This window comes from Gavia stellata, chromosome 28 (assembly GCF_030936135.1).
Source record: "Gavia stellata isolate bGavSte3 chromosome 28, bGavSte3.hap2, whole genome shotgun sequence".
Classification (NCBI taxonomy): Eukaryota; Metazoa; Chordata; class Aves; order Gaviiformes; family Gaviidae; genus Gavia; species Gavia stellata.
The window spans coordinates 1,342,654-1,360,750 of NC_082621.1; the positions used below are offsets into that span (position 1 = coordinate 1,342,654).

The 18,097-nt window shown below is 65.6% G+C and overlaps 2 protein-coding genes across 2 annotated transcripts; both read right to left on the reverse strand.

Annotated features, from left to right (window-relative positions):
* Nucleotides 1–3,148: 3,148 nt before the first annotated feature.
* On the reverse strand, nucleotides 3,149–6,352 carry CDC6 (cell division cycle 6). The gene is made up of 11 exons (XM_059830159.1): nucleotides 6,110–6,352; nucleotides 5,546–5,764; nucleotides 5,269–5,468; nucleotides 4,910–5,073; nucleotides 4,632–4,738; nucleotides 4,351–4,490; nucleotides 4,153–4,253; nucleotides 3,939–4,003; nucleotides 3,576–3,775; nucleotides 3,325–3,465; nucleotides 3,149–3,238 (listed from the first exon to the last, which is right to left on the reverse strand). The coding sequence occupies exons 1-11, from the start codon at nucleotides 6,339–6,341 to the stop codon at nucleotides 3,149–3,151; spliced, it is 1,659 nt and encodes a 552-aa protein (XP_059686142.1). The 5' UTR covers nucleotides 6,342–6,352.
* A 1,681-nt stretch (nucleotides 6,353–8,033) lies between these two features.
* Nucleotides 8,034–13,597, reverse strand: WIPF2 (WAS/WASL interacting protein family member 2). Its single transcript, XM_059830550.1, has 7 exons — nucleotides 13,535–13,597; nucleotides 12,875–13,007; nucleotides 12,578–12,710; nucleotides 11,434–12,089; nucleotides 9,823–10,032; nucleotides 9,560–9,661; nucleotides 8,034–8,630 (listed from the first exon to the last, which is right to left on the reverse strand). The coding sequence occupies exons 1-7, from the start codon at nucleotides 13,595–13,597 to the stop codon at nucleotides 8,590–8,592; spliced, it is 1,338 nt and encodes a 445-aa protein (XP_059686533.1). The 3' UTR covers nucleotides 8,034–8,589.
* Between the last annotated feature and the right edge of the window lie 4,500 nt (nucleotides 13,598–18,097).

An 18,097-nucleotide genomic window follows, 5' to 3' on the forward strand; every position in this document is an offset into this window, starting at 1 on the left:
CAGTTTCCCCTTTGTGCTCAGCAAGGCGATGCGGGACACCCCAGGCCAGGCACGGGCAGTGAGGCCTGGGCACCCATGGCCCAGTGCTGTCTCTGGCCCCCTCTCCAGCACGCCGGGGCTGCCGGCCGCGGCGAGGCCCAGCCGCCGGCATGTGCTCAGCCCAGAGGAATGTGCCAAATCACTCCCAGATGTGCGCGGCGGCCAGCCCACCACCCCCTCCGCGGCCCACCGGGGCGGCCGCTGGGCACCGGGTCCCCGCACCGGCCTGACACGGGGCTGCCCACGAGGCCAAACCCATCACTGGCCGGATCCTGCCGGGCCGCAGGGCCCAGCCCCAGCCTGTCCTGCGGCGTCGGGGTGCCGAGGTCTGGCAGGGCACGGGCAGCGGAGCGGGCGGGACAGCGGGGTGCCGGGGCGCGGACGGGAGGTGCCATTGGGGCAGGGCTGCGTCCCCGCTGTCCCCAGCCCACCAGGGCCTCACGGCCCTCACCCGGCGTGGGGCCCAGTGCCGGTGCAGTGGGGTCGTGTGGGGTCCTGCCCCGCACCCCCGGCCCCGGTGCCCGGCAGGAGCGCAGCCGAGCGGAAAGGGGCTGTCAGATGGAATCTGGGTGCCGGCGGTGACGGCACGGCGGGAGGGGGCCATGCCCGCCACGTGGCCGCTTATGTAAGGAGAGTGCAAGGGAGGACAGGGAGGCGGCCGGGGCGCTGGGGACACCGCCAAGGGGACACCGGGCTCCCACCACGCACATGCGGGCGGGTGCGCAGCCGGACACTGCCCAGCCCCGTGGGCACAGCACGTGTGTGCGGGAGCAAAGGGACATGGGCACATGTGTGCCAGAGTGGGGGGACGGGGCCCCGCCGGCCCCTCGGCCTCCCCATGCTGCTGCTGCCCCGGCTGCCGGCCGCGGCGTGGGGCCTGGGTGTCCTGGGGTGTCCCAGCACCAGCGGAGACATCCCAGAGCCGTGGTGCTCCTGCCGTGGCGCTGGCGGCCCCTCACCGAGCGGTGATGAACGGCTCCGGCGGGAGCTCCGGCACCCGCACGGCTGAATCCGTCTGCGCTATCGATTTTTCATCCACTGCGGCAGAGAGTGGAGCCAGGGCTGGCGCGGCCACGGGCACCCCGGCGGGCTGGCACGGCGAGGGGAGTCGCGTTCCCACACCGCGGGGCCATGTCCCCCAAGCCACCCTGCTGTCCCTGTCCCCATCTGCACAGCCGGGCCACCCTGGGGACAGTGCTGGGACCGGAGACCCTCCAGCCTCGCCGTGGGATGCCCAGCACGGCCACTCGGGCCCGGGTGTGGGGGTGCCCCCCATGCCCTGCCCACACCTGCCTGCGCAGCCGCCACCTTGCCCAGCACCGCGGTGGGCACAGAGGGACCAGGGACGTGGGGAGCAGGGGCACCGCGGTGCCCACCCGCGTCACCGCTGCGTCACTGCGGTCACGCACGCTGCCAGCCGCTTCCTTCCACCCACCGTCACTGTGTGCCGTGGCTCCACACCGTGGGGCTGTGTCATGCCCACGAGGCTGGCGCAGGGCAGGATGCGGCTGCCACGGCCCGTGGGGAGCAGGGGGCCCCCAGACAGCCCGGGCCTGGCCCAGCTCTGCCCACGGCTGTGGGGTGCTGGTAGCCCCTCAGCCTGGTGACGGGTGGCCGGGCCACGGTGCCCGCTCAGCCCCGTGGTGTGGTGAGGGGGCAGGGACGGGGTCCCCCTCAGCCGCCCGGCACGGCGAGGCGGCAGGGACGCTGGGCTGAGCGGGCGCAGCCTGACCTGAACCCGCCGCCCCCCCCGTGCCGCCGCACACGTCCGACACATGGCAGCTCCGGCTATAAATAGCCCCGTGGCCGCGATCGGCTGAGCTGCGCTCGGGGCCTGGCTGGGGCCGCCGGCTGCCCCTGCCTCGGTTTCCCCACTGCTCCCCATGGAGAATGACAGCCGGGGCCTGCCCTGTCCCCAAGGTGTGCCCTGGCACAGGGGGGACGGGCAGCGCCAGTGTGCCAGAACACGGTGGAAGGGAGAGCTGCACCAGGACGCACAGTTCAATGGTGGCATCCAGCGGCCTTGCCGGGCTCCGCTTCGGCACTGGGTGCCCAGGGCAAGGACACAGCCAATGTCCCCACATCCCGCACCCCGTGGGGACCCCACAAGCCCTGGGGCCAGGGCCAGGACAGGGCTGGCACACACCGAGACCACCCCATGGGGCCAAGGGAAACCGAGGCACCCCACCCTGTCCCCAGAGCCAACACCCCATCCCCAGCCGGGAGCTGCTGAGGGGGCAGCCGGGGGGTCCTGGGGGAACGGGGTGGGATGGCCGGAGGTGGGGGGGCGATGGCTGAACAAGGGGCACTGACAGAGCCCCAGCCCCTCCCCACTCCCCGCCTGCCTGGGGCCCCCCCGCACCCCCCAGCCGGGGAAGCTGCAAAATTAGGTCAAAGCGTCTATTATTTAACACAGCGGAGGAGCCGGGGCCAGGAGCCGGGGGGGAGCAGGGGGGGCTGCGGCCCGGGAGAGGGGCTGGGGGGGCACAGACAGAGCCCTGGGGCAGGGGGGGAACGGAGAGGGGGGAGAGGCAGGAGCCAGCGCTGAGCCAGAATGACTTTATTAATGCCAGGAGATAGAGGGGGCCCCGCTGGCCCCCCGCCCTCCGGCCGGCACAGCCTGGAGCCGAGGGCACCGTGCACCCCTCTCCCACGGCTGCCAGCACCAGCACCCAGAGCGGTGGCACCGGGACTGTCCTTCCTGCAGCTGGGGGCTGGGGGGGCCCCGGAAGGCTCCGAACCAGCCGGGAGCAAACAGCCGGTGGCTCGCAGCAGGGAGCAACACTGGGCCCCGGGATCACACGTGCCGGGGTGGGAGCGGGGCCAGGAGCACCCGCTGTCCGCGGCCGTGGCTGCTGCCGTTGACCTCGGCTCCAGTCACACAAAAGTAATAATAATAATAATAATAATTATATTAATAATATTAATAAACTCCCCCCAGACCGAGGGCCCCAGGGCAGGACTCAACAAACAACGGCCGAGGCCTCCGGGAGCCATTTCCCTGCTCCTGCCACGGCCCGGCCAAACCATGCCTGCACCGAAATCCCACCCGGCGCCGCGTCCGCTCAGTCCACACCGAGGGGCCACGGGGAGGGGGCCACCGGGGGGGCTAGCACAGCCCCTGGGCCAGGATGCTGCCCACCAGCGCCGCGTCCTGCAGCGCGTGCTCCACCGCCGCCTCCTCCATCTTCAGGGAGACCTGGAGGAGAGACGAGAGCCGCTCAGCGCCGCGCTGCCGGACCCTGCCCCACCACCGGACCCCTGCCCTGCCGCCCCCCGCGCTACCTTGGCCAGCCGGGCCTCCTTGGCCTTCTTCAGCTCGAGGACGCCCCGGGACTCCAGGAGGGTGACGAGGGACAGACACTCGGCCTGGTCGACGGCGGGAAGCTGCTGCCGCCGGCAGACCTGGCTGTAGGCGTCGTGGAGCTGGGGAAGGCAGGGCGGCCATTACGCTGTGGCACCGCACCCAAGGGAGACCCCGGGGACACCTGCCCGCTCCTCAGATCCAGCCCTGAGAGGGTCCCACCGCCACTCACCTTCCCCAGCGTCACCTCCCGGGCGCGCAGGTGCCGGGCGAGCAGCAGCAGGGAGCAGAGCAGCACCTTCTGCTGCAGCGGGAAGGCGTCCCGGGTCCCCCGGCTGCCTGCCGCCAGCCGGTCCCCAAACACCTCCGAGATCACGCGGGAGACGTGCAGGAGCCCCACGCGCTTGGGGACAGGGGACGCCGGGGAGTCACCTGCGGGACAGACAGGGCTGCAGGGGACCGCGGGGCGATGAGAAAGGGGGTGGGTGGCAGCGCAGAGTGGGTGGCCCAGAAAGGGACCCCGGACCCCCCATCGAGGCCGGCACGGAGGTGCCCCCCGCAGGGTTTTGGCTCTGGCACGGCAGCAGCTACTCACCGCCGGGCAGCGGCTTGAGCAGGGTCTGGCTCCGCACCTCCAGCTCCACCACCTCCACGGCGCGCCTGGGGAGAGACAGCCCTGAGCACGTGGCAAAGCAGCCGCCCCAGCATGGGCACCCCCGGCACGGGCACCCCCAGCGCAGGGGAGCCGTGCGGGGCTCGCCAGGGCCACGCTGGCCCTGGCACCAGCGGGTTTTGGGGCAGGCGCTGACCTGCAGACATCCAGGGCCTTGCGGGCATCCCCTGAGAGCGCGGAGACCTTGCGGGCGCAGAACTGGAGTGCGGCAGCGTCCAGGACGGGGTCACCAGCCACCTGCGAGGCACCATGCGCCATCAGCACTGCTGCCCACGTGGGCAGAGAGCCCCCCACGTGTGTGTCCCCCACCCCGCACGTCCCCCCACGTCCCCACCTGCCCCAGCCGCTCCTGCAGGATGGTGCTGAGCTGCTCCCTGGTGTAGGGTGGGAAGTGCAGCAGCCGGGGGCTGCCGGCCGGCCGGGCTCCGAGCCTGGCCAAGCTGCGGTCCGTCAGGTCCAGCGCGTTGGCCAACCCTGCGGGGCGAGGGAGGGTGAGGGTTATGCCCCGAGGAGGGAGCGGGTGGGCAAGAGGGGGGTGCAAAGGCAAACCCCCATCAGCCCCCCAAAATAGGGAGGGTCCCCGGGGTGAGCAGTGCCACGCTGCCGCGCACTCACCCACGAGGACAAGCCTGGAGCCGGGCAGCCGGGGCCACTCGAAGAGGGTGTAGAGCACGTCCTGCCCCTTGCTCTCCAGCTGGTCCAGCTCGTCCAGCACCAGCAGGCTGCGGGGGGGAGCCCAGGTCAGCCCCAGCTCTGCCCACCGCCCCGCGGCCCGTTCACAGCACCCCGAGCAGGGAGAGCCGCTGCCGGGGCCGCCTCTCCGGGCTGGCCGCACTCGGGGTGTCGAGGGGAGACCCCACGCCGCCACCCCCCCCCCCCGGCAGGGAACTCACACCATGGGCCCCTGGGCCGTCAGCTGCTTCTCCAGCCTCCGCACGCCCTCCCGGCCGGCGGCCGCGGGCAGGCCCAGCTGCTGCGCCACGGCGGGGAAGACGCCCTGCGGGCTGCTCAGCGACATGCAGTTCAGGACGATGGTTTTGCTCCCGGCGAGCTCGTCCTGCCAGGGACAGGAGCGTTACGGCGTCCGCAACCTGTTGCCCCCTCCCCTGAACTGGCGGTGCAATGGGGCTGTGCTCCCCTCCGTTTCCCTGCCAATCTGCTCCGCCAGCACCCCCAAAACAGGCACCCCCACCCCTTGGAGAGGCCTGTCCCACTCCCTCCGCTGCTGCCGGGACGCCCGGCCGTGGCGCACCTTACAGTCGAGCAGGACGCGGCTCAGACAGGCCGTTTTCCCCGTCCCGGGGGCTCCGGAGACGTAGAGGCTGCCGGGCCGGTGCCCACAGACGTGCTCCCGCAGGAACTGCCGGATGACGCCGGTCTCCTTCTCCCTGGCATGGAGGCGGTCGGGCACGGCCGCGTGCAGCACCCGCTTCGCCTGCTGGTAGCAGGTGCCTGTGCCGGCGAGGGAGAGGGCTCAGGGGGGGCCGTGTCGCCCACGGGACCCCGTCCCCCTCCCCGACCATGCTCACCTTCCTGCCTGAAGAGCCGGGTGCGGGCAGGCTGCCCGCCGCACCCCGAGCTCCGGGGGGTCTCCTGCCCTCCGCGCCGTGGGGACGGCCCTGGGCTGCTGGGCTTCTCGGGGGAGGCCGGGGGGTCCCCGAAGAGCAAGCGGCGCCCCTGGTTCTCCTTGCTGCGCTTGGCCGGGGAGCAGGGCAGGGCGCGGGGGATGTTGCAGAGGTTGTCGTCACCTGTGGGGCAGACGGGTCAGCGGAGCGGCCGAGCGCGCGGGCCCGACCCTGGCGCTCTCGCGGTGCGCTCGTGTGCGAGCGAGAGGCCGCGCGTAAGACGGCGTCGCTCGCCCCGGGGTGGGGGCTTCGCGCTTCGGCCCCCCCAGGAGCAGCTTTTCCTCCCAAACCGGGGGAGGCCGCAAACGCAGCTGCGCGAGGGACGGGCCGGAGCCGGGTCCGTCCGCCTGCCCCAGCCCCGCCGGGGCCCGGGCCCGGTCCCACGGCAGCTTTCGGGGAAGGGATGTCCCGTCCCGTCCCGCCCCCCGCCCTTTCCCGGGGGGTCCCAGGGGAGGGGGGGGTGCTCACCCAGGCGCTTGCGGGGGCTCAGGGGCAGCGCTTCGGCCCGGGCCGAGCGTGTGCCCCGTGTGCCCGGGGAGGCCCGGCCGGGCGCGGCGGGGCCCGAGGCCCCGGGGTAGGGCGAGAGCCGCAGCGCGGCGGGGTCGGGGCCGCCCTTGGCGGGGGGGGCGGCGAGGCGGCGGGCGCTCCTCCTGCGGGGGAAGCCGATGGTGCGCTGGCGCTGCGGGCTGCTGCTGGCCATGGCGGGGGGGTCTGCGGGCGGAGGGGGGGACAGGGGTCAGGCGGGGAGACCCCCCCGGCCCGCGGCTCCCAGCGGCCCCCCCCGCCCTGCTCTGCCCCCCGGCCCTGCCCCACACCTCCGCTCCCGATACCACCCCCACCAGCACGGCCCTGCCCCCCCGAGCCCCCCCACGCCGCCCCCCTCCAGCCCCACGTACCCCCTCCCGCCACCGGATCCCCCCCCCCGCGCCGCCACCGACCTTCTCGCGCCAACTCAGCCCCGGCTCCGCACTTCCCGCCACCAGGCCGAGCCGGCCCCGCCCCCTCCGCCCCATTGGCTGCGCCGCCCGCCGCCGTCGCCAATCGCAAGGTCCCGCGCCAAGCGCCGCGGCCGGAGGAGGGGGCCGCCGCCGAGGAGCCAATCAGCGCCGGCGCTCGAGGCCTGCCGGGAGGTGTAGTGCGCGCCCCGCGAGGCATGCTGGGAGTTGTAGTCTGCTGAGGCCGCGCTGCGCTCCCAGCGCTCCCAGTACACCCAACCCCGCGCCCCCAGTACTGCTCCCAACCTCCCCAATCCTGCATCCCCAGTGCTCCCAGTCCTGCCTTCCCAAGTGCTCCCAGTCCTCCCAATCCTGCCTTCCCAGTGCTCCCAGTGCCACCAGCATCCCCCCCATCCCTCCTTCTTGCTGCCTCCCAGTGCTCCCAGTAGCAGCTTCGCTGCAGGCGGAGGGGAAGGGCCGGACCCCATCCCCAGGGCCATCACCCACCCCCTGAAAGAGGGGAGGGGGGTCCCTGAGGAGGTGCAGAGCACCCCTGTGGCCTAGGGGCCACCCCCCCAGAGAGCACCCTCGAAGAGTCGTGTATCTTTATTATTTTTATTTAAATGCAATTTCAAGCTCCTCCATTTTTAGTCTGTTCCCTCTTAAAACAGCCCCTCGCCCCCCCCGAGAGGGGCAGCCAGCGCTCAGGGAAGAACCTTTTTTCAACCTTTATTTAAACCAAAGGGCAGCGCTGGGGGGGGGTGGGGGGGGCCCTCACCCTCCAGGGAAACCCACCCCACGCGTCTCTCGCCCCACCTCGCTCCGGCCCGAACAGGGAAAGTTTCCATCTTCATAGAAAAAAAAAAAAAAACCAAACAAAAAACCCCCAAACAAACCCCAAAACAGTTAGAGGGGAGGTTTAGTACACCCGCAGCGAGCCCACCTTCCTCCCGCAGTACAAGCTTTTTACAACGTACAAAATAGATCAGTAACTACGGTTAATGCCCACCCCAGAGAAACCAGCCCGGTACCAACAGTCGGACAGGGTAGTGTGTAAGGCAAAACGTCAGCCGGAGCCCCCCCGGCGCAGGGGCCGTGGCCCCAGCTCCCTCCTGCCACGTAAGAAACAGAACAAACGACACCCCCCCGGTAACAGCACCCCCAGCTTCCTCCACGGACAATTAGTGTCTTCCCATTAAAATGCTCTAGTTTGGTAATTTAGCGTTAAAAGCCGGGCTGCTACCGCCAGGCGCCTCCTCGGCCCGTCAAAACCCAGTGGTGTGAAAAGCCGGTGGCTGTAGTGATTTTGGGGTGCAACACTGCTGGGTGGCATGGGGGACACCCCCCCGCGGGAGCAGGGGCGGAGGGTTCCCCCCCAGCTGCCCCACAGCCCCCAGCCCCTGCCCAGCGCTGTCGGGGTCTCCCTGGATGGTCCCACTCGCCCCCCCACTCCTCCACTGGCTCCTGTGCAAAAAAGCAATCAGCTGCGCCGGGGTAACGAGGCTCTGCCGGCCTGTCCCGGCTCCCCCTGCCTCCGCCGCCGGCGCAGCCGGTGATCATGGAGCGTGTCCGTCTCCTGACCTACCCCAGCTCCTCTCCAAGCTCTCGCTCTGCCCCGGCCCAAGGAATCAGGCACTGAGCCACCTCTGGTCCCAACAGCCGGCCGCACACGGCTCGGTGTCCGCCCCAGGTCCTCGTGCCCGGCTCTCGGGCCGCAGCTGGACGTGGCGTCCTGGCTTGACCCAGGATCTGCGACGAGCGAGGAGGAAAGGACCCATCCGGGCTTGCCAGCAAGGTCACCGAGTCCCGGGGGAGATGCATAGATGAGGGTGGGCTGGCGGAGAGAGCTGGGCTGGGGGTATCGGCTCGTCCTGGCGCAGCTGGGAAAACCAAAGACGCTGGGAGTTTCTCATGCAGGATCCTGGGGGGCAGGGAGGTGGGGAGGGTCCGTCTGCGGAAGGGGAAGGAGGTCCGTCTCTCTGCTCAGGAACAATCTGCCTGGGCAGCCCGCTTTCACCTGGGGATGGGGGGCAGAGGGGGGGCCCCACGTGTAGCTGCAAGAGAGAAAAGACTGTTGAAACCAGAACCCGCACAGAGATGGCTGGCACCGCGGGCCCCGCACCAGACTGGCTGCTCCCCGACTGCCAGCACCCGTTCAGAGGATCACCGCCCCGGTGCTCTGCAGAGCGGGATCCGGCACGTCTGCTTTCCCTCCTCCACGCCCCCGCGCCAGCTGCCCCCCCGTCGTACTCCCCGCAGAGATCTGGAGCCTGGGATTTGCGACTCGAACCAGCCGCTGCAGCACGCATGGAAAGCTCAGGGCTTTTCAAATCCACATTAAACATTCATCGCTCTAAAAATAAACGAGCATCCCATTCTCCCCGGAGTCTCCTCCGGGATCTGCAGGGCTGACGCGCAGCAGCGGTGCAGCAAGGGCACTTTGCGCCGCGCCAGCAGTGCCGGGTCCGAGTGCCGCCGCTCAGGGCCCCGCAGTCAGGCTCATCCTGGGATGTGTAGGGGCTCTTTACCCCCCCAGCCCCTGCCCAACGCCAGCTTCAGCCGCGGGGCCGGCTGCTGGGGTCCTTTTGTAACCGCTCCAGCACCAAAGGCCCTCAGCGCAGGCGGGAACAAGCCCTGCGGCGTTTCTCTGCACAGGCTCAGTGGGCAAAAGAGGAGGCAGGCGGGACGGGACATCCGCACAGCCCAAATCCTCAGGGCCCCCCCCGAGTGTAGCAGGCTGCCTTCGGGGCTCAGCACCCCGAGGGGCGTGTGCAGGCCTCGGGACAATGCTGCTGCACAGAAAAGGACGTGGATCAGGAGTCTGGGGCTCGGGGGGGCTCACGCCAGCCCCTGCACGCTCCAACCTGAGCGGGGACAAACAGGACAGTGGGCGGCCACGGCTGCAGTGCCGTCACCTCCTGCCAGCCTCGAGAGGAGGGGAGCCAGGCCATGCGAGACGGAGTGACACCTCCTCCTCCCTCACCTCTGTTTGTTTTGCTGGGGTAGATTCTCTGGAAGTATTTATATTCTTCTGGGGCTGGGAAATCTTCGACGGGATGAAAGGAGTATTTGGATTCAAAGTCATCTGCAGAGAAGGGGGAAAAACAGGCAGGTCAGGAGCGGTGGCTCTGGATGAGCAAAGCTAAAACCAAAGGGCTCGGCTCCACACCAGAGCTTCCCCCAGCTCCAGCCCCCCCCCCGGGACAGCAGCAGCTGCTGCAAGCGCAGACCCGCACCCCCACTCACCCAGCAACGCTCTGACGGTGGAGATGGAGTCCCGGTGCCCGTTCCGCACCGGTGGGGGCGGCGGCGGCGGCCCAGCCGGCGTCCTTGTGGGCGGCGGTGGCGGCTTCCCTCGGCTCGGGGGCTCGGCGGAGCCGTGCAGTCTGTAGGGGGGCGGAGGTGGGGGGGCATCACGCCCCCCGTTTCGCAGCATTGGCGGAGGGGGTGGCGGGGCTGCAAGGAGAGCTGGGTCAGCACTGGCGCAGCCGACCGCAGCCTGCCAAGCCACAGCATCCCCAGGGCAAACCCTCCCTCCAGCAGCAGGGCCAAGGACATCCTCTGAGGTAGCTTTCCAGGCCAGCTGCTGAGCCAGACCGCGCCAGCGGCCAGCGCGGCCAGCCCAGGGATGCTCCTACGCGCGCCCAGCAGAGATTTCCTGCTTGTTCCTGACATCTGCGTTCCTTCTCATCAGCTGCAGCGGAGCGGACAGGCCAGCCCGCTCCCCCTTCCAGCTCACCGCCCACCTTCAGTGTGGCTGCTCTGGCCCCTGCATGCTCCCAGCCAGACCCAGGTCACCCTCTGCACAAGAGGGGATCTGAGGAGCAGCTACAGAGTCCACACATGCAAGAGTTTGAGGGCAGCAGCTCCACATGGAGACAAGATGCTGCCTGCTGGGGCTGGGAAGCCACATCCACACTGCCACTGAGGCAGCGACAGGACCCACGGCCCCTCCGACCCACCTCTCGCTCCTGCCCAGCCTCCCACAGATGCATAGTGGCAGTTCATGCTCCTCATTAGGCTAATTACAGACAGACTAACAGAGCAGATCCTCAGCTATAACTCAAAGGAGGGATTCTGGCAGGGCCGGAAGGACAGAGCGGCTTGGCAGGGGACCAGGCGGGAGCTGCGGTCTGGACGCAGAGCCCAGGAGCGCACGGCGGGGCACCAGGGCAAAGCCATCGCCACTCCTGGCAGCAGGGACACGCTCACGCCCAGCTCCGTGTGCACAGGGGGAATGACGAGTGGTTTTCACCGAGCCACACCTCTGAAGGGTGCCCAACACCAAAACCCCCGCACCAGCGGCAACAGAGCCTTCATCACCAGCTGCCCTCTGAACCACACAGCGCCAAAATTAGCCCAAAGACAGGCAGGACAGTTCCCAGGGGCTGAGCGAGGGCGTCTGGCTGCACCGCCGAGGGAAAGGCTTCTCCCTGCTCTGCTGCAGCTTTTTGTCACTACCCCGGTGACATTTAGGAAGCTCAGAGGAGCAGCCACAACGTACACAGCTCTGGCTCCACCATGTTCTCACCTCCCACCCTAGGAGGACACACCAACCTCACGGGCAGGAGCTACCCAGCTACAAACCCATTGCCAGCATCATGAAAGGAGCTGGATAAACAGAGGACAGGACCAGGGACATGTATTGGACGCTACAGTCCAGCTACAGCCCCCGTCTCAACCTCTACGCCGACTGCCATGTGCAGGACAAGCCTCACTGTGCCCCGTTGCTGACTCTTTCCCCGGCATCTTGGACCAGCCACCAAACACCCCTGCGGGTGGGTGGCCACAGCCTGACCTGCTATGGCTGCTCCTGGGCGCGAAGGAGTGGGGCGCAGCAGAGGGAACGGTTCTTACCTGCTCCCCGGCTGGGGGGGTCTCTGGCCGGTGGAGGGGGGCGACTGCTCTGGAGAGATGGGGAGGCTGAAGTGGGTGGCGGCGGCGCAAGACCCCGCAAGGGGCCCGGCGTCTTCCTGTGCAAGGAGTTGTGTCTCTGCGGCAGCTCTGGGGCAGACTCGTTGATGGGGCTGGAAGGGCCGTTGGGGACACCGGGGGGTTGCCGATAAGGGGGTGGCGGGGGGGCGAGAGATTGGCCCTGAGCCCCCGACCCCGTTCGGATACTGACTGGGGAGGGAGGGGGCTTGATGGGTGGCGGGGCGGGGGGTCCGTCCCTGCTCACAGGCAGTCGCTGTCCCGGAGTGGGCGGCAGGGGCTTCTCCCGGTTGTAGGAAGACACCTTGGCGCTGTGCGCCGGAGGGGGGGCAGGAGGTGCGGTGGCGCGGCGTCCCGGCGGGGGAGGCGGCGGGGCAGACGAGCTGTGCTTCATGCCGGTGCTGCCGGCGGTGTTGGGTCGGGAGAGGTCCGGCAGGGAGGGCCTCTGCGTGCGCGGCAGCTCTGGGGGAGAGGCCCGGCTGTTGTCAGCGTCATCTTGAGGTCGGCTGTTGCTGGCCGGCACCGGGGGCCTGGGGGCGGCTGCTCTGGAGCCGGGGACTTGCAGGGTTTGCTTACCGGAGCTGTCTGCGGGGAAGGAAAGCAGAGTGACTGGCCAGGCATGGCGCGGGCCGGGAGTCAGAGAGAGCGACGTGCGGCGCTCCGTCCCCGAGCCTGCGCAGAGCGCGGGGCAGCCTGCCCGCTCGGCCGACGAGGGCCAGACCGCAGGGAACGCTGTCTGGCGCAGGCAGGGGAGCTGGCACCGTGCTCAGCCACACACAGCTCCTCTCTCACCACTGCTATTCGCTCTCTGCCTTGCTGGAAGGCAGGTTGCCACAGAAAATAGCAGAGAGAAATGTTCAGCAACACACACGACTCCCAGGCCCTCCAAGGAGGTTTGTGTCGCAGGACACTGGCATGGAGAAAGCGCAGCTTGCCTGCAGCCACACATAGGGTGTTGATTTGGGGTCCCTGCCTCTAACCAGTTGAAATCTCCAGGCAAACACGGCAAGATTCTCAACCCCCTCCTGCTTGGGGACCGCCCCAGGGAACCCCCGCGCAAACCACAGACAGGCAGCCATTACCTGAGCCATCCTTTGCTCCCACGGGTCTGAGCTTGGGCACACCGCCTTGGAAGAGGCCGCCCTTCGGCTGGAGCGCAGCTGAGCTAGAGCCGTAGCTGCCGCCACCACTGCCCTTGGGCTCTGAAAGGAGAGAGGCAGAGAGGTTAAGCCTGGTATTATCAGCTCTTCCGATGAGGAGCTGCTGGAAACCAGATGGGCGAGAGCCCAGAAGCCATCCTGAAAGGCACGGCAGCACTCAGGGTGGGGCTGAGGGCCTCCTGGGGACATGCCAGGCGGGTACTCACTCTCTAGGATTGGTGCACTCCGGTCATTGATTTGTGTCACTTTCTTTAGCTTGGTCCCTTTACAGATGTCCTGCAGGAGGGCCCCACGGCCCCGCTGCTCCTCTCGGCTCAGTTTCGGCGGCTCTGTGTTTGCCTGGAGACAAGAAGCAGCTCAGCAGCTTGCCTGTGCACATGGAAACCCCAATCCACAGAGCAGGCACAACCCAACTCCACCTTCCCGCTTCTCCTCCGCTGAGCCCAGAGGCACCCCCACTCCCCACCAGCAAACAGCCTTCTCCAGGGGCTCTCTTCCAGAGGGAGCGACGGGGCTGCCCCAGGAGGTCATGCTGTTCTACAGGCCGAGGTTGAGACCCCGTCCTACCTAGGCCCAAGGCGCAGCTCAGTTACAGCCACGTGCAAGATCCCCTGCTCTCCCCCCGGTGCCATCGTGGAGCAGAAGACACTAATGCAAAGAAAAGCCACACGCAGCCCCTTCCATGTATGGACTCTGCTGCAAGGGAAACTGAGGCACAGCCCATGGGCCACCTGAAGCTCCCGTAGGTTGGACTTGAGGAGGTCCAGAGGCAACGCAGCGGCCCCTGGCAAGTACCACCATGTGGAGACAGCGCACCTCCTCACCCTACAACCAGCCAGGCCACCGGGCAGCGAGAAGACCCCTACCTGACTGAAGGTGGGAGGCGGCGGGGGGCCGGGCGGCGGCGGCGGGGGAGGAGGGATCGGCATCCTGTCCCGGCTCCCGGTGGCTCCAGCTGCTCAGTGCTGGGGGCAAGCCTGGTCACTCATGCCTGCAGGAAGGGAGGAAGCGGTCAGGGACTGGAGGGGAAAGCTGGTGAGCCGGCCACAGAGAAACACGGCCCCAGGCTAGCGTGCTAAGTGCCCTGTGCCTGGAGCTCCCTGCGCGGGGCAGAGGCCGGAGCTGCCCTCTCCCAGCTGGCTCAAAAGGGCTGCCTGGTTCTCCCAACACCTCGGAGCAGCAGGTCCCAGCAGTGGGAGCCAGCACAATCCCCCCTGCCCCAAACTGCCAGGGCCCCCACCCCAGCGCAGAGCCTGCAGCTGAAACCCAGGACGTTTTTCACACAACCGTCTTGCTCAGCAGAGAAAACCCAGCCAAGCTAATCCTGCGCCATCAATCCAGCTCCTTTATCTGCAGCCGGAGGCTGCTCACGTGGAAGTGCGACAGGAGCCCAAAGCCTACAGCCCGTCAGCAGGCACCGCGGCCAGCCCTGGCACGCATCCCCAGCAGGTCCCTCCAGCCACGAACGCTGTTAAATCTGCCAGACGGATCACCAAGCAGAAGGCAGACGAAGCGGCGCGGTGCTGTCCTGTGGCTCGCACAAGGAGAGACGCTCCCGTCCCTGAACAGCCCTGACAGATAATGCAGGTTTTCCAAACCGCTCGGATCCTACGTCGATAACCTCCCAATGCTTCAAAGCTGTCTGCGCCCCACTCTATTTCCACAACTCCAATGCCCCCCTTGAAGCTGTCCAAGCAGGCAGCGAAACAAGCTTTCCCAACATCGATCCAATTACATTTCAATCCATCTCATCACAAGCCCAAAACGAATCCATCCCGCACCGCGGCTTACCCGGAACGGCTCTCACCCACACAGTGCTTTGCCGGTGGGGCTCCGCAGAGCCCGGCAGCTCCAGTCGGCACCGGAGACTGAGCACGGAGGAAGCGGGGACAGGAAGAGGAGCCTGAATCACCGGGAGATCACAGGACAGGCCCCTGGCAAGCTCGTGCCTCTGACAGCAGCGCACAGGTAGGGCCGTCCTGGCAGCACAGGCTCAGGGAATAGGAATGTGATGACTGGAGGCCTCACTCGCCACCCCGGGAGTTTCGGGTGCTCAGGGCAGACTGAGAGGCAGGGGATAAATGCCCCTCTCCAAGCCACAGACGTCTTTCCCCTAGGAAAACCTGTTCCTTAACCATTGAAGGGGACCACAATGCCAACAGCAGGTAAGAACAGGATAGTTTCACACCTGAAGCTTCCGACTTCCGATGCCTGACCTCCAGGGCATGCGACCAGAGAGGTCACAGACACATCCACCATGAAAGCGAAAGCTTCTTTATGACCCAAACCCTGAAACCCCGGTGCCCATGACCTTTGAAATGGTTTGTATCAGGTATTAAAATCCAGGTCCTTTCTGAGACTCACCTTCGACTAGATAAACTACAGTTTACTGATGCCATGGTACACAGGCCGGGATAAGACCAGGTCCGTCCTCACATGTCATACATGACCACTCCCTGTCACAGCAGAGGTCTGAGAACAGGAAAAACGGACCAGCAGCATCGCTGCGATGCCAGCAGCTCCCCTGCCCTCAAGCAAACCACCAGCTCTCTGCGGTTCAGGAAACGAAATAAGTAAACTGCCTTTTAATTAAAAGCAGCTCTTCTACCAAGTGAGAAACTCCTCAACTACAGACACACTCGTTGGGAAGATGTTCCTCCCTCTATTTTCTGGCATTTTCTAAGTCACTTGAGATCTCAAGTTCTCTGGGGGCACCTGCCACACCTCTGCGGAGCTGGGGAACAGCACGGACTCGAACCTGCCGTGACTCAGTGGGTCCTCATCCACCTCACTGGGGCAGCCACCTCACTCCTGCCTCTCGGAAATGCACCTTCCCCTGACATGCGTGGTGCTGCTTTGCTCCAGACGGGTCTCGAAGCCTCGCACAGAAGAGCCAATGCCTGGCGATTTCTCCTTCAGCCCCTTGTGCCACCAGCCCCACCACACCAGGACGCTCCACAGACTGGAACGAAGCCCGGTAAACCCATTCAGCCTGTACCTTTCCCACTGAAGCAAGATCAGAGACGGCTCATAACGTGCTTGTCTGGGACCTGCCGGCGCTGCCAGGACGTGTTGCAACAGGAGCGCTTTTCCCCTGTGCTCTTTCCCACCCCACAGCGGGATCACAGGGCTGGGACGGTGCAAGCTGCTGCCAGGGCAGAGTGTGACGTCAGGGGGATGGCGTGACGGCATCGCGGTATGACCGGCAGGAGGGGACGGGCAGGAGAGCCCCGGTGTTGTTTGAACACCAGCAGCTGGAGGTAATTAGCAGAGATACAGCTGAGAAACATGCCAGGTAATGAGACTCCTGACTTGGTCTCATGTGTCAGAGGCCCGAGCCAGCACAGGAGCAATGCCAGCACTGCAGGCTGTCACCTCCACTCCTGACCCACAGGAACAGAAACACCCACATCACCTCCCCGTTATACTCCTGCTCCAGCTGGTTACTCACGGGGTGACACTTCCCACTCAGCTCTGCACCTCGACAGCACTTGGGGTCACAGGAGCCCCTTAAGATACTTCCGCAACAGGGATGCGCCGCCTTGCCGTACGCAGACAGACGGACAGGGGTTTGTCGGCTGTCAGAAAGCAAGTCAGTGCCACGTCTGCAAGGGAAGCACGCTGCTTGGGTTCCCCCGTTTGCCCTGCTGCCCCCCACGTAAGGCCTGTGTCAGGCGGAGCAGCTAGGAACAATCCCACAGCGACACTACCTCCTGTAAGCACAGCTGGGGAGGAGAATGGTATTTCTACAAAGAAAACCATGAGTCATTATCTCCCCGTATCTAACATGCCCTTAAAACTACTGCTGCATTGAAACCCACATTCAGATAAAGGCTCTGACCTAGAAGACTGAGAGAGGAGGGGAGAGAAGAGTTTACGCTAAAGCAGCTTGAGGATAAACTGGAGCTGAATTCCTGAGAAACAGGTCATTTCGTTTCAGCACACGGCCCCGTTCAGGTTGTGGATTAACAGCAAAGGTCACATTGAAAAATCAAAATCAAGAGGCACCGAACTCAGCACGTGGTGGCTGCTGATTATTTCGTACCACAAGAAAAGCAGAGACCTCTGGGTGGGAACGCTGGAGTGATCCGTGTCTGTTTTTAAAATAAAGCCTAGATCTTTAATGTTCATGAAGAGAGAGAGACTCAGCTGATAAAGATTAGGGAGACGCAAGCTAGATCCTCCAGGAAAAAAAAAAAGGGGGTTCTCCCAGCACTGCTTACCACCCCTTAATGTCTGGCGTATGCCTTACGGAAACCGTGCCCTTTGAAACAATGCCGCTCCGAGAGCCGACTTCTCTGCATTTCTTCTCCTTTGTTCTTCGTTACCAGGGATCCTTTCACCAAGCCAGATCTGAGCCTTTGAGAGCTCCATATGCCGCGGCGGCAGCTCAAGGCGCTTGCAGGGAAAGTGGTTTGAAAGACCTGAATCGGGGCGGCGAGAGAGACACCCGCTAGATCAAAGCGCAGAGGAGAGCTCATCTTCGGTTAAGCCAGGAGGGGCAGGTTTGCACGTTAGCTTTCCTTTTAAAATAAAAAACAAAAACCAAGAAACCTGTGAGAAAACTGGGAGGAAGACAACGTGTGAAAAGCTATCACTCTGGAGGAGACAGAGTTCACTGAAATCGAGGTGACCCTGCAGAAAGCTGTTTCCAGAGCTGCCGCTCAGCAGCCACGCTGGACCCCACGGTCACCGCAGCACCCCTCGCCCCACAGCAGCACCGACTTCGGGGCAGTCCTGCGGCGTTTTGAATCGGCCCTCCCCTGCCAACCCTGGGTTCAAAACACTATTAAAACCCAAGAACGTTACACTCAGCAGCCCCCCCTCTCCTGTAAAACAGCTGAATTAGCCAGATCTGGCCTGGACAGGACTACACACCACGTTTTTCAGGCGTTTTTCAAGTCCTCATTTGCCATGAAGGGAAATGAAATGCCTTCTCCAGCAAGCAGCCCTGGATTCTGCTCATCCCTTGGGGCGGGGGTTTGCTTTTTTAGCAGGACAGGCAGCAGTGACCTTCAGACGCCGTAAGCACGTTTCCTTGCTTTTCAGGGGGATTTGGGCGCTGTGACGGATTTGTATTTCACAGCTATGCTCGCTGCCACCGCGAGCCTGAATTTGCAAACCCGAGATGAAGGGCTTCATCCTCAGGGAGGCAGTGGCTTTGAACTGCAGATCAAGAGGAATTTCCAGCTCTCTGATGTCGGCTGCAGAATGCGGCTGCACCGGTTTGGGGACGACTTCCAAGGCTGGACCTCTCAAACACCCTCCCTCCCGCCCCGTCTCGCAGGGCGCCTTTATCTTCCACCTCTTCCCATCCAAACCCTCAGTTCCTCGTTACCCTGAACACAGCCCTTCCAAATTCAGAGCCTGTCCTCCGAAGCCTGACATTTCTGCCCATTCCTGAGGAGCGAGGGTTTCGGCAGCACTGA

Excerpts from the sequence above, each read along its gene's own strand:
- WIPF2 (XM_059830550.1), bottom strand. The coding sequence starts at position 13,597 with ATGCCGATCCCTCCTCCCCCGCCGCCGCCGCCCGGCCCCCCGCCGCCT. Across the intron at positions 13,008-13,534 it reads CGCCTCCCACCTTCAGTCAG|GCAAACACAGAGCCGCCGAA; the intron begins GTAGGGGTCTTC and ends TCTTGTCTCCAG. Across the intron at positions 12,711-12,874 it reads GAGTGCACCAATCCTAGAGA|AGCCCAAGGGCAGTGGTGGC; the intron begins GTGAGTACCCGC and ends CTCTCCTTTCAG.
- CDC6 (XM_059830159.1), bottom strand. The coding sequence starts at position 6,341 with ATGGCCAGCAGCAGCCCGCAGCGCCAGCGCACCATCGGCTTCCCCCGC. Across the intron at positions 5,765-6,109 it reads GAGCCCCCGCAAGCGCCTGG|GTGACGACAACCTCTGCAAC; the intron begins GTGAGCACCCCC and ends TCTGCCCCACAG. Across the intron at positions 4,491-4,631 it reads CTCCAGGCTTGTCCTCGTGG|GGTTGGCCAACGCGCTGGAC; the intron begins GTGAGTGCGCGG and ends CTCGCCCCGCAG.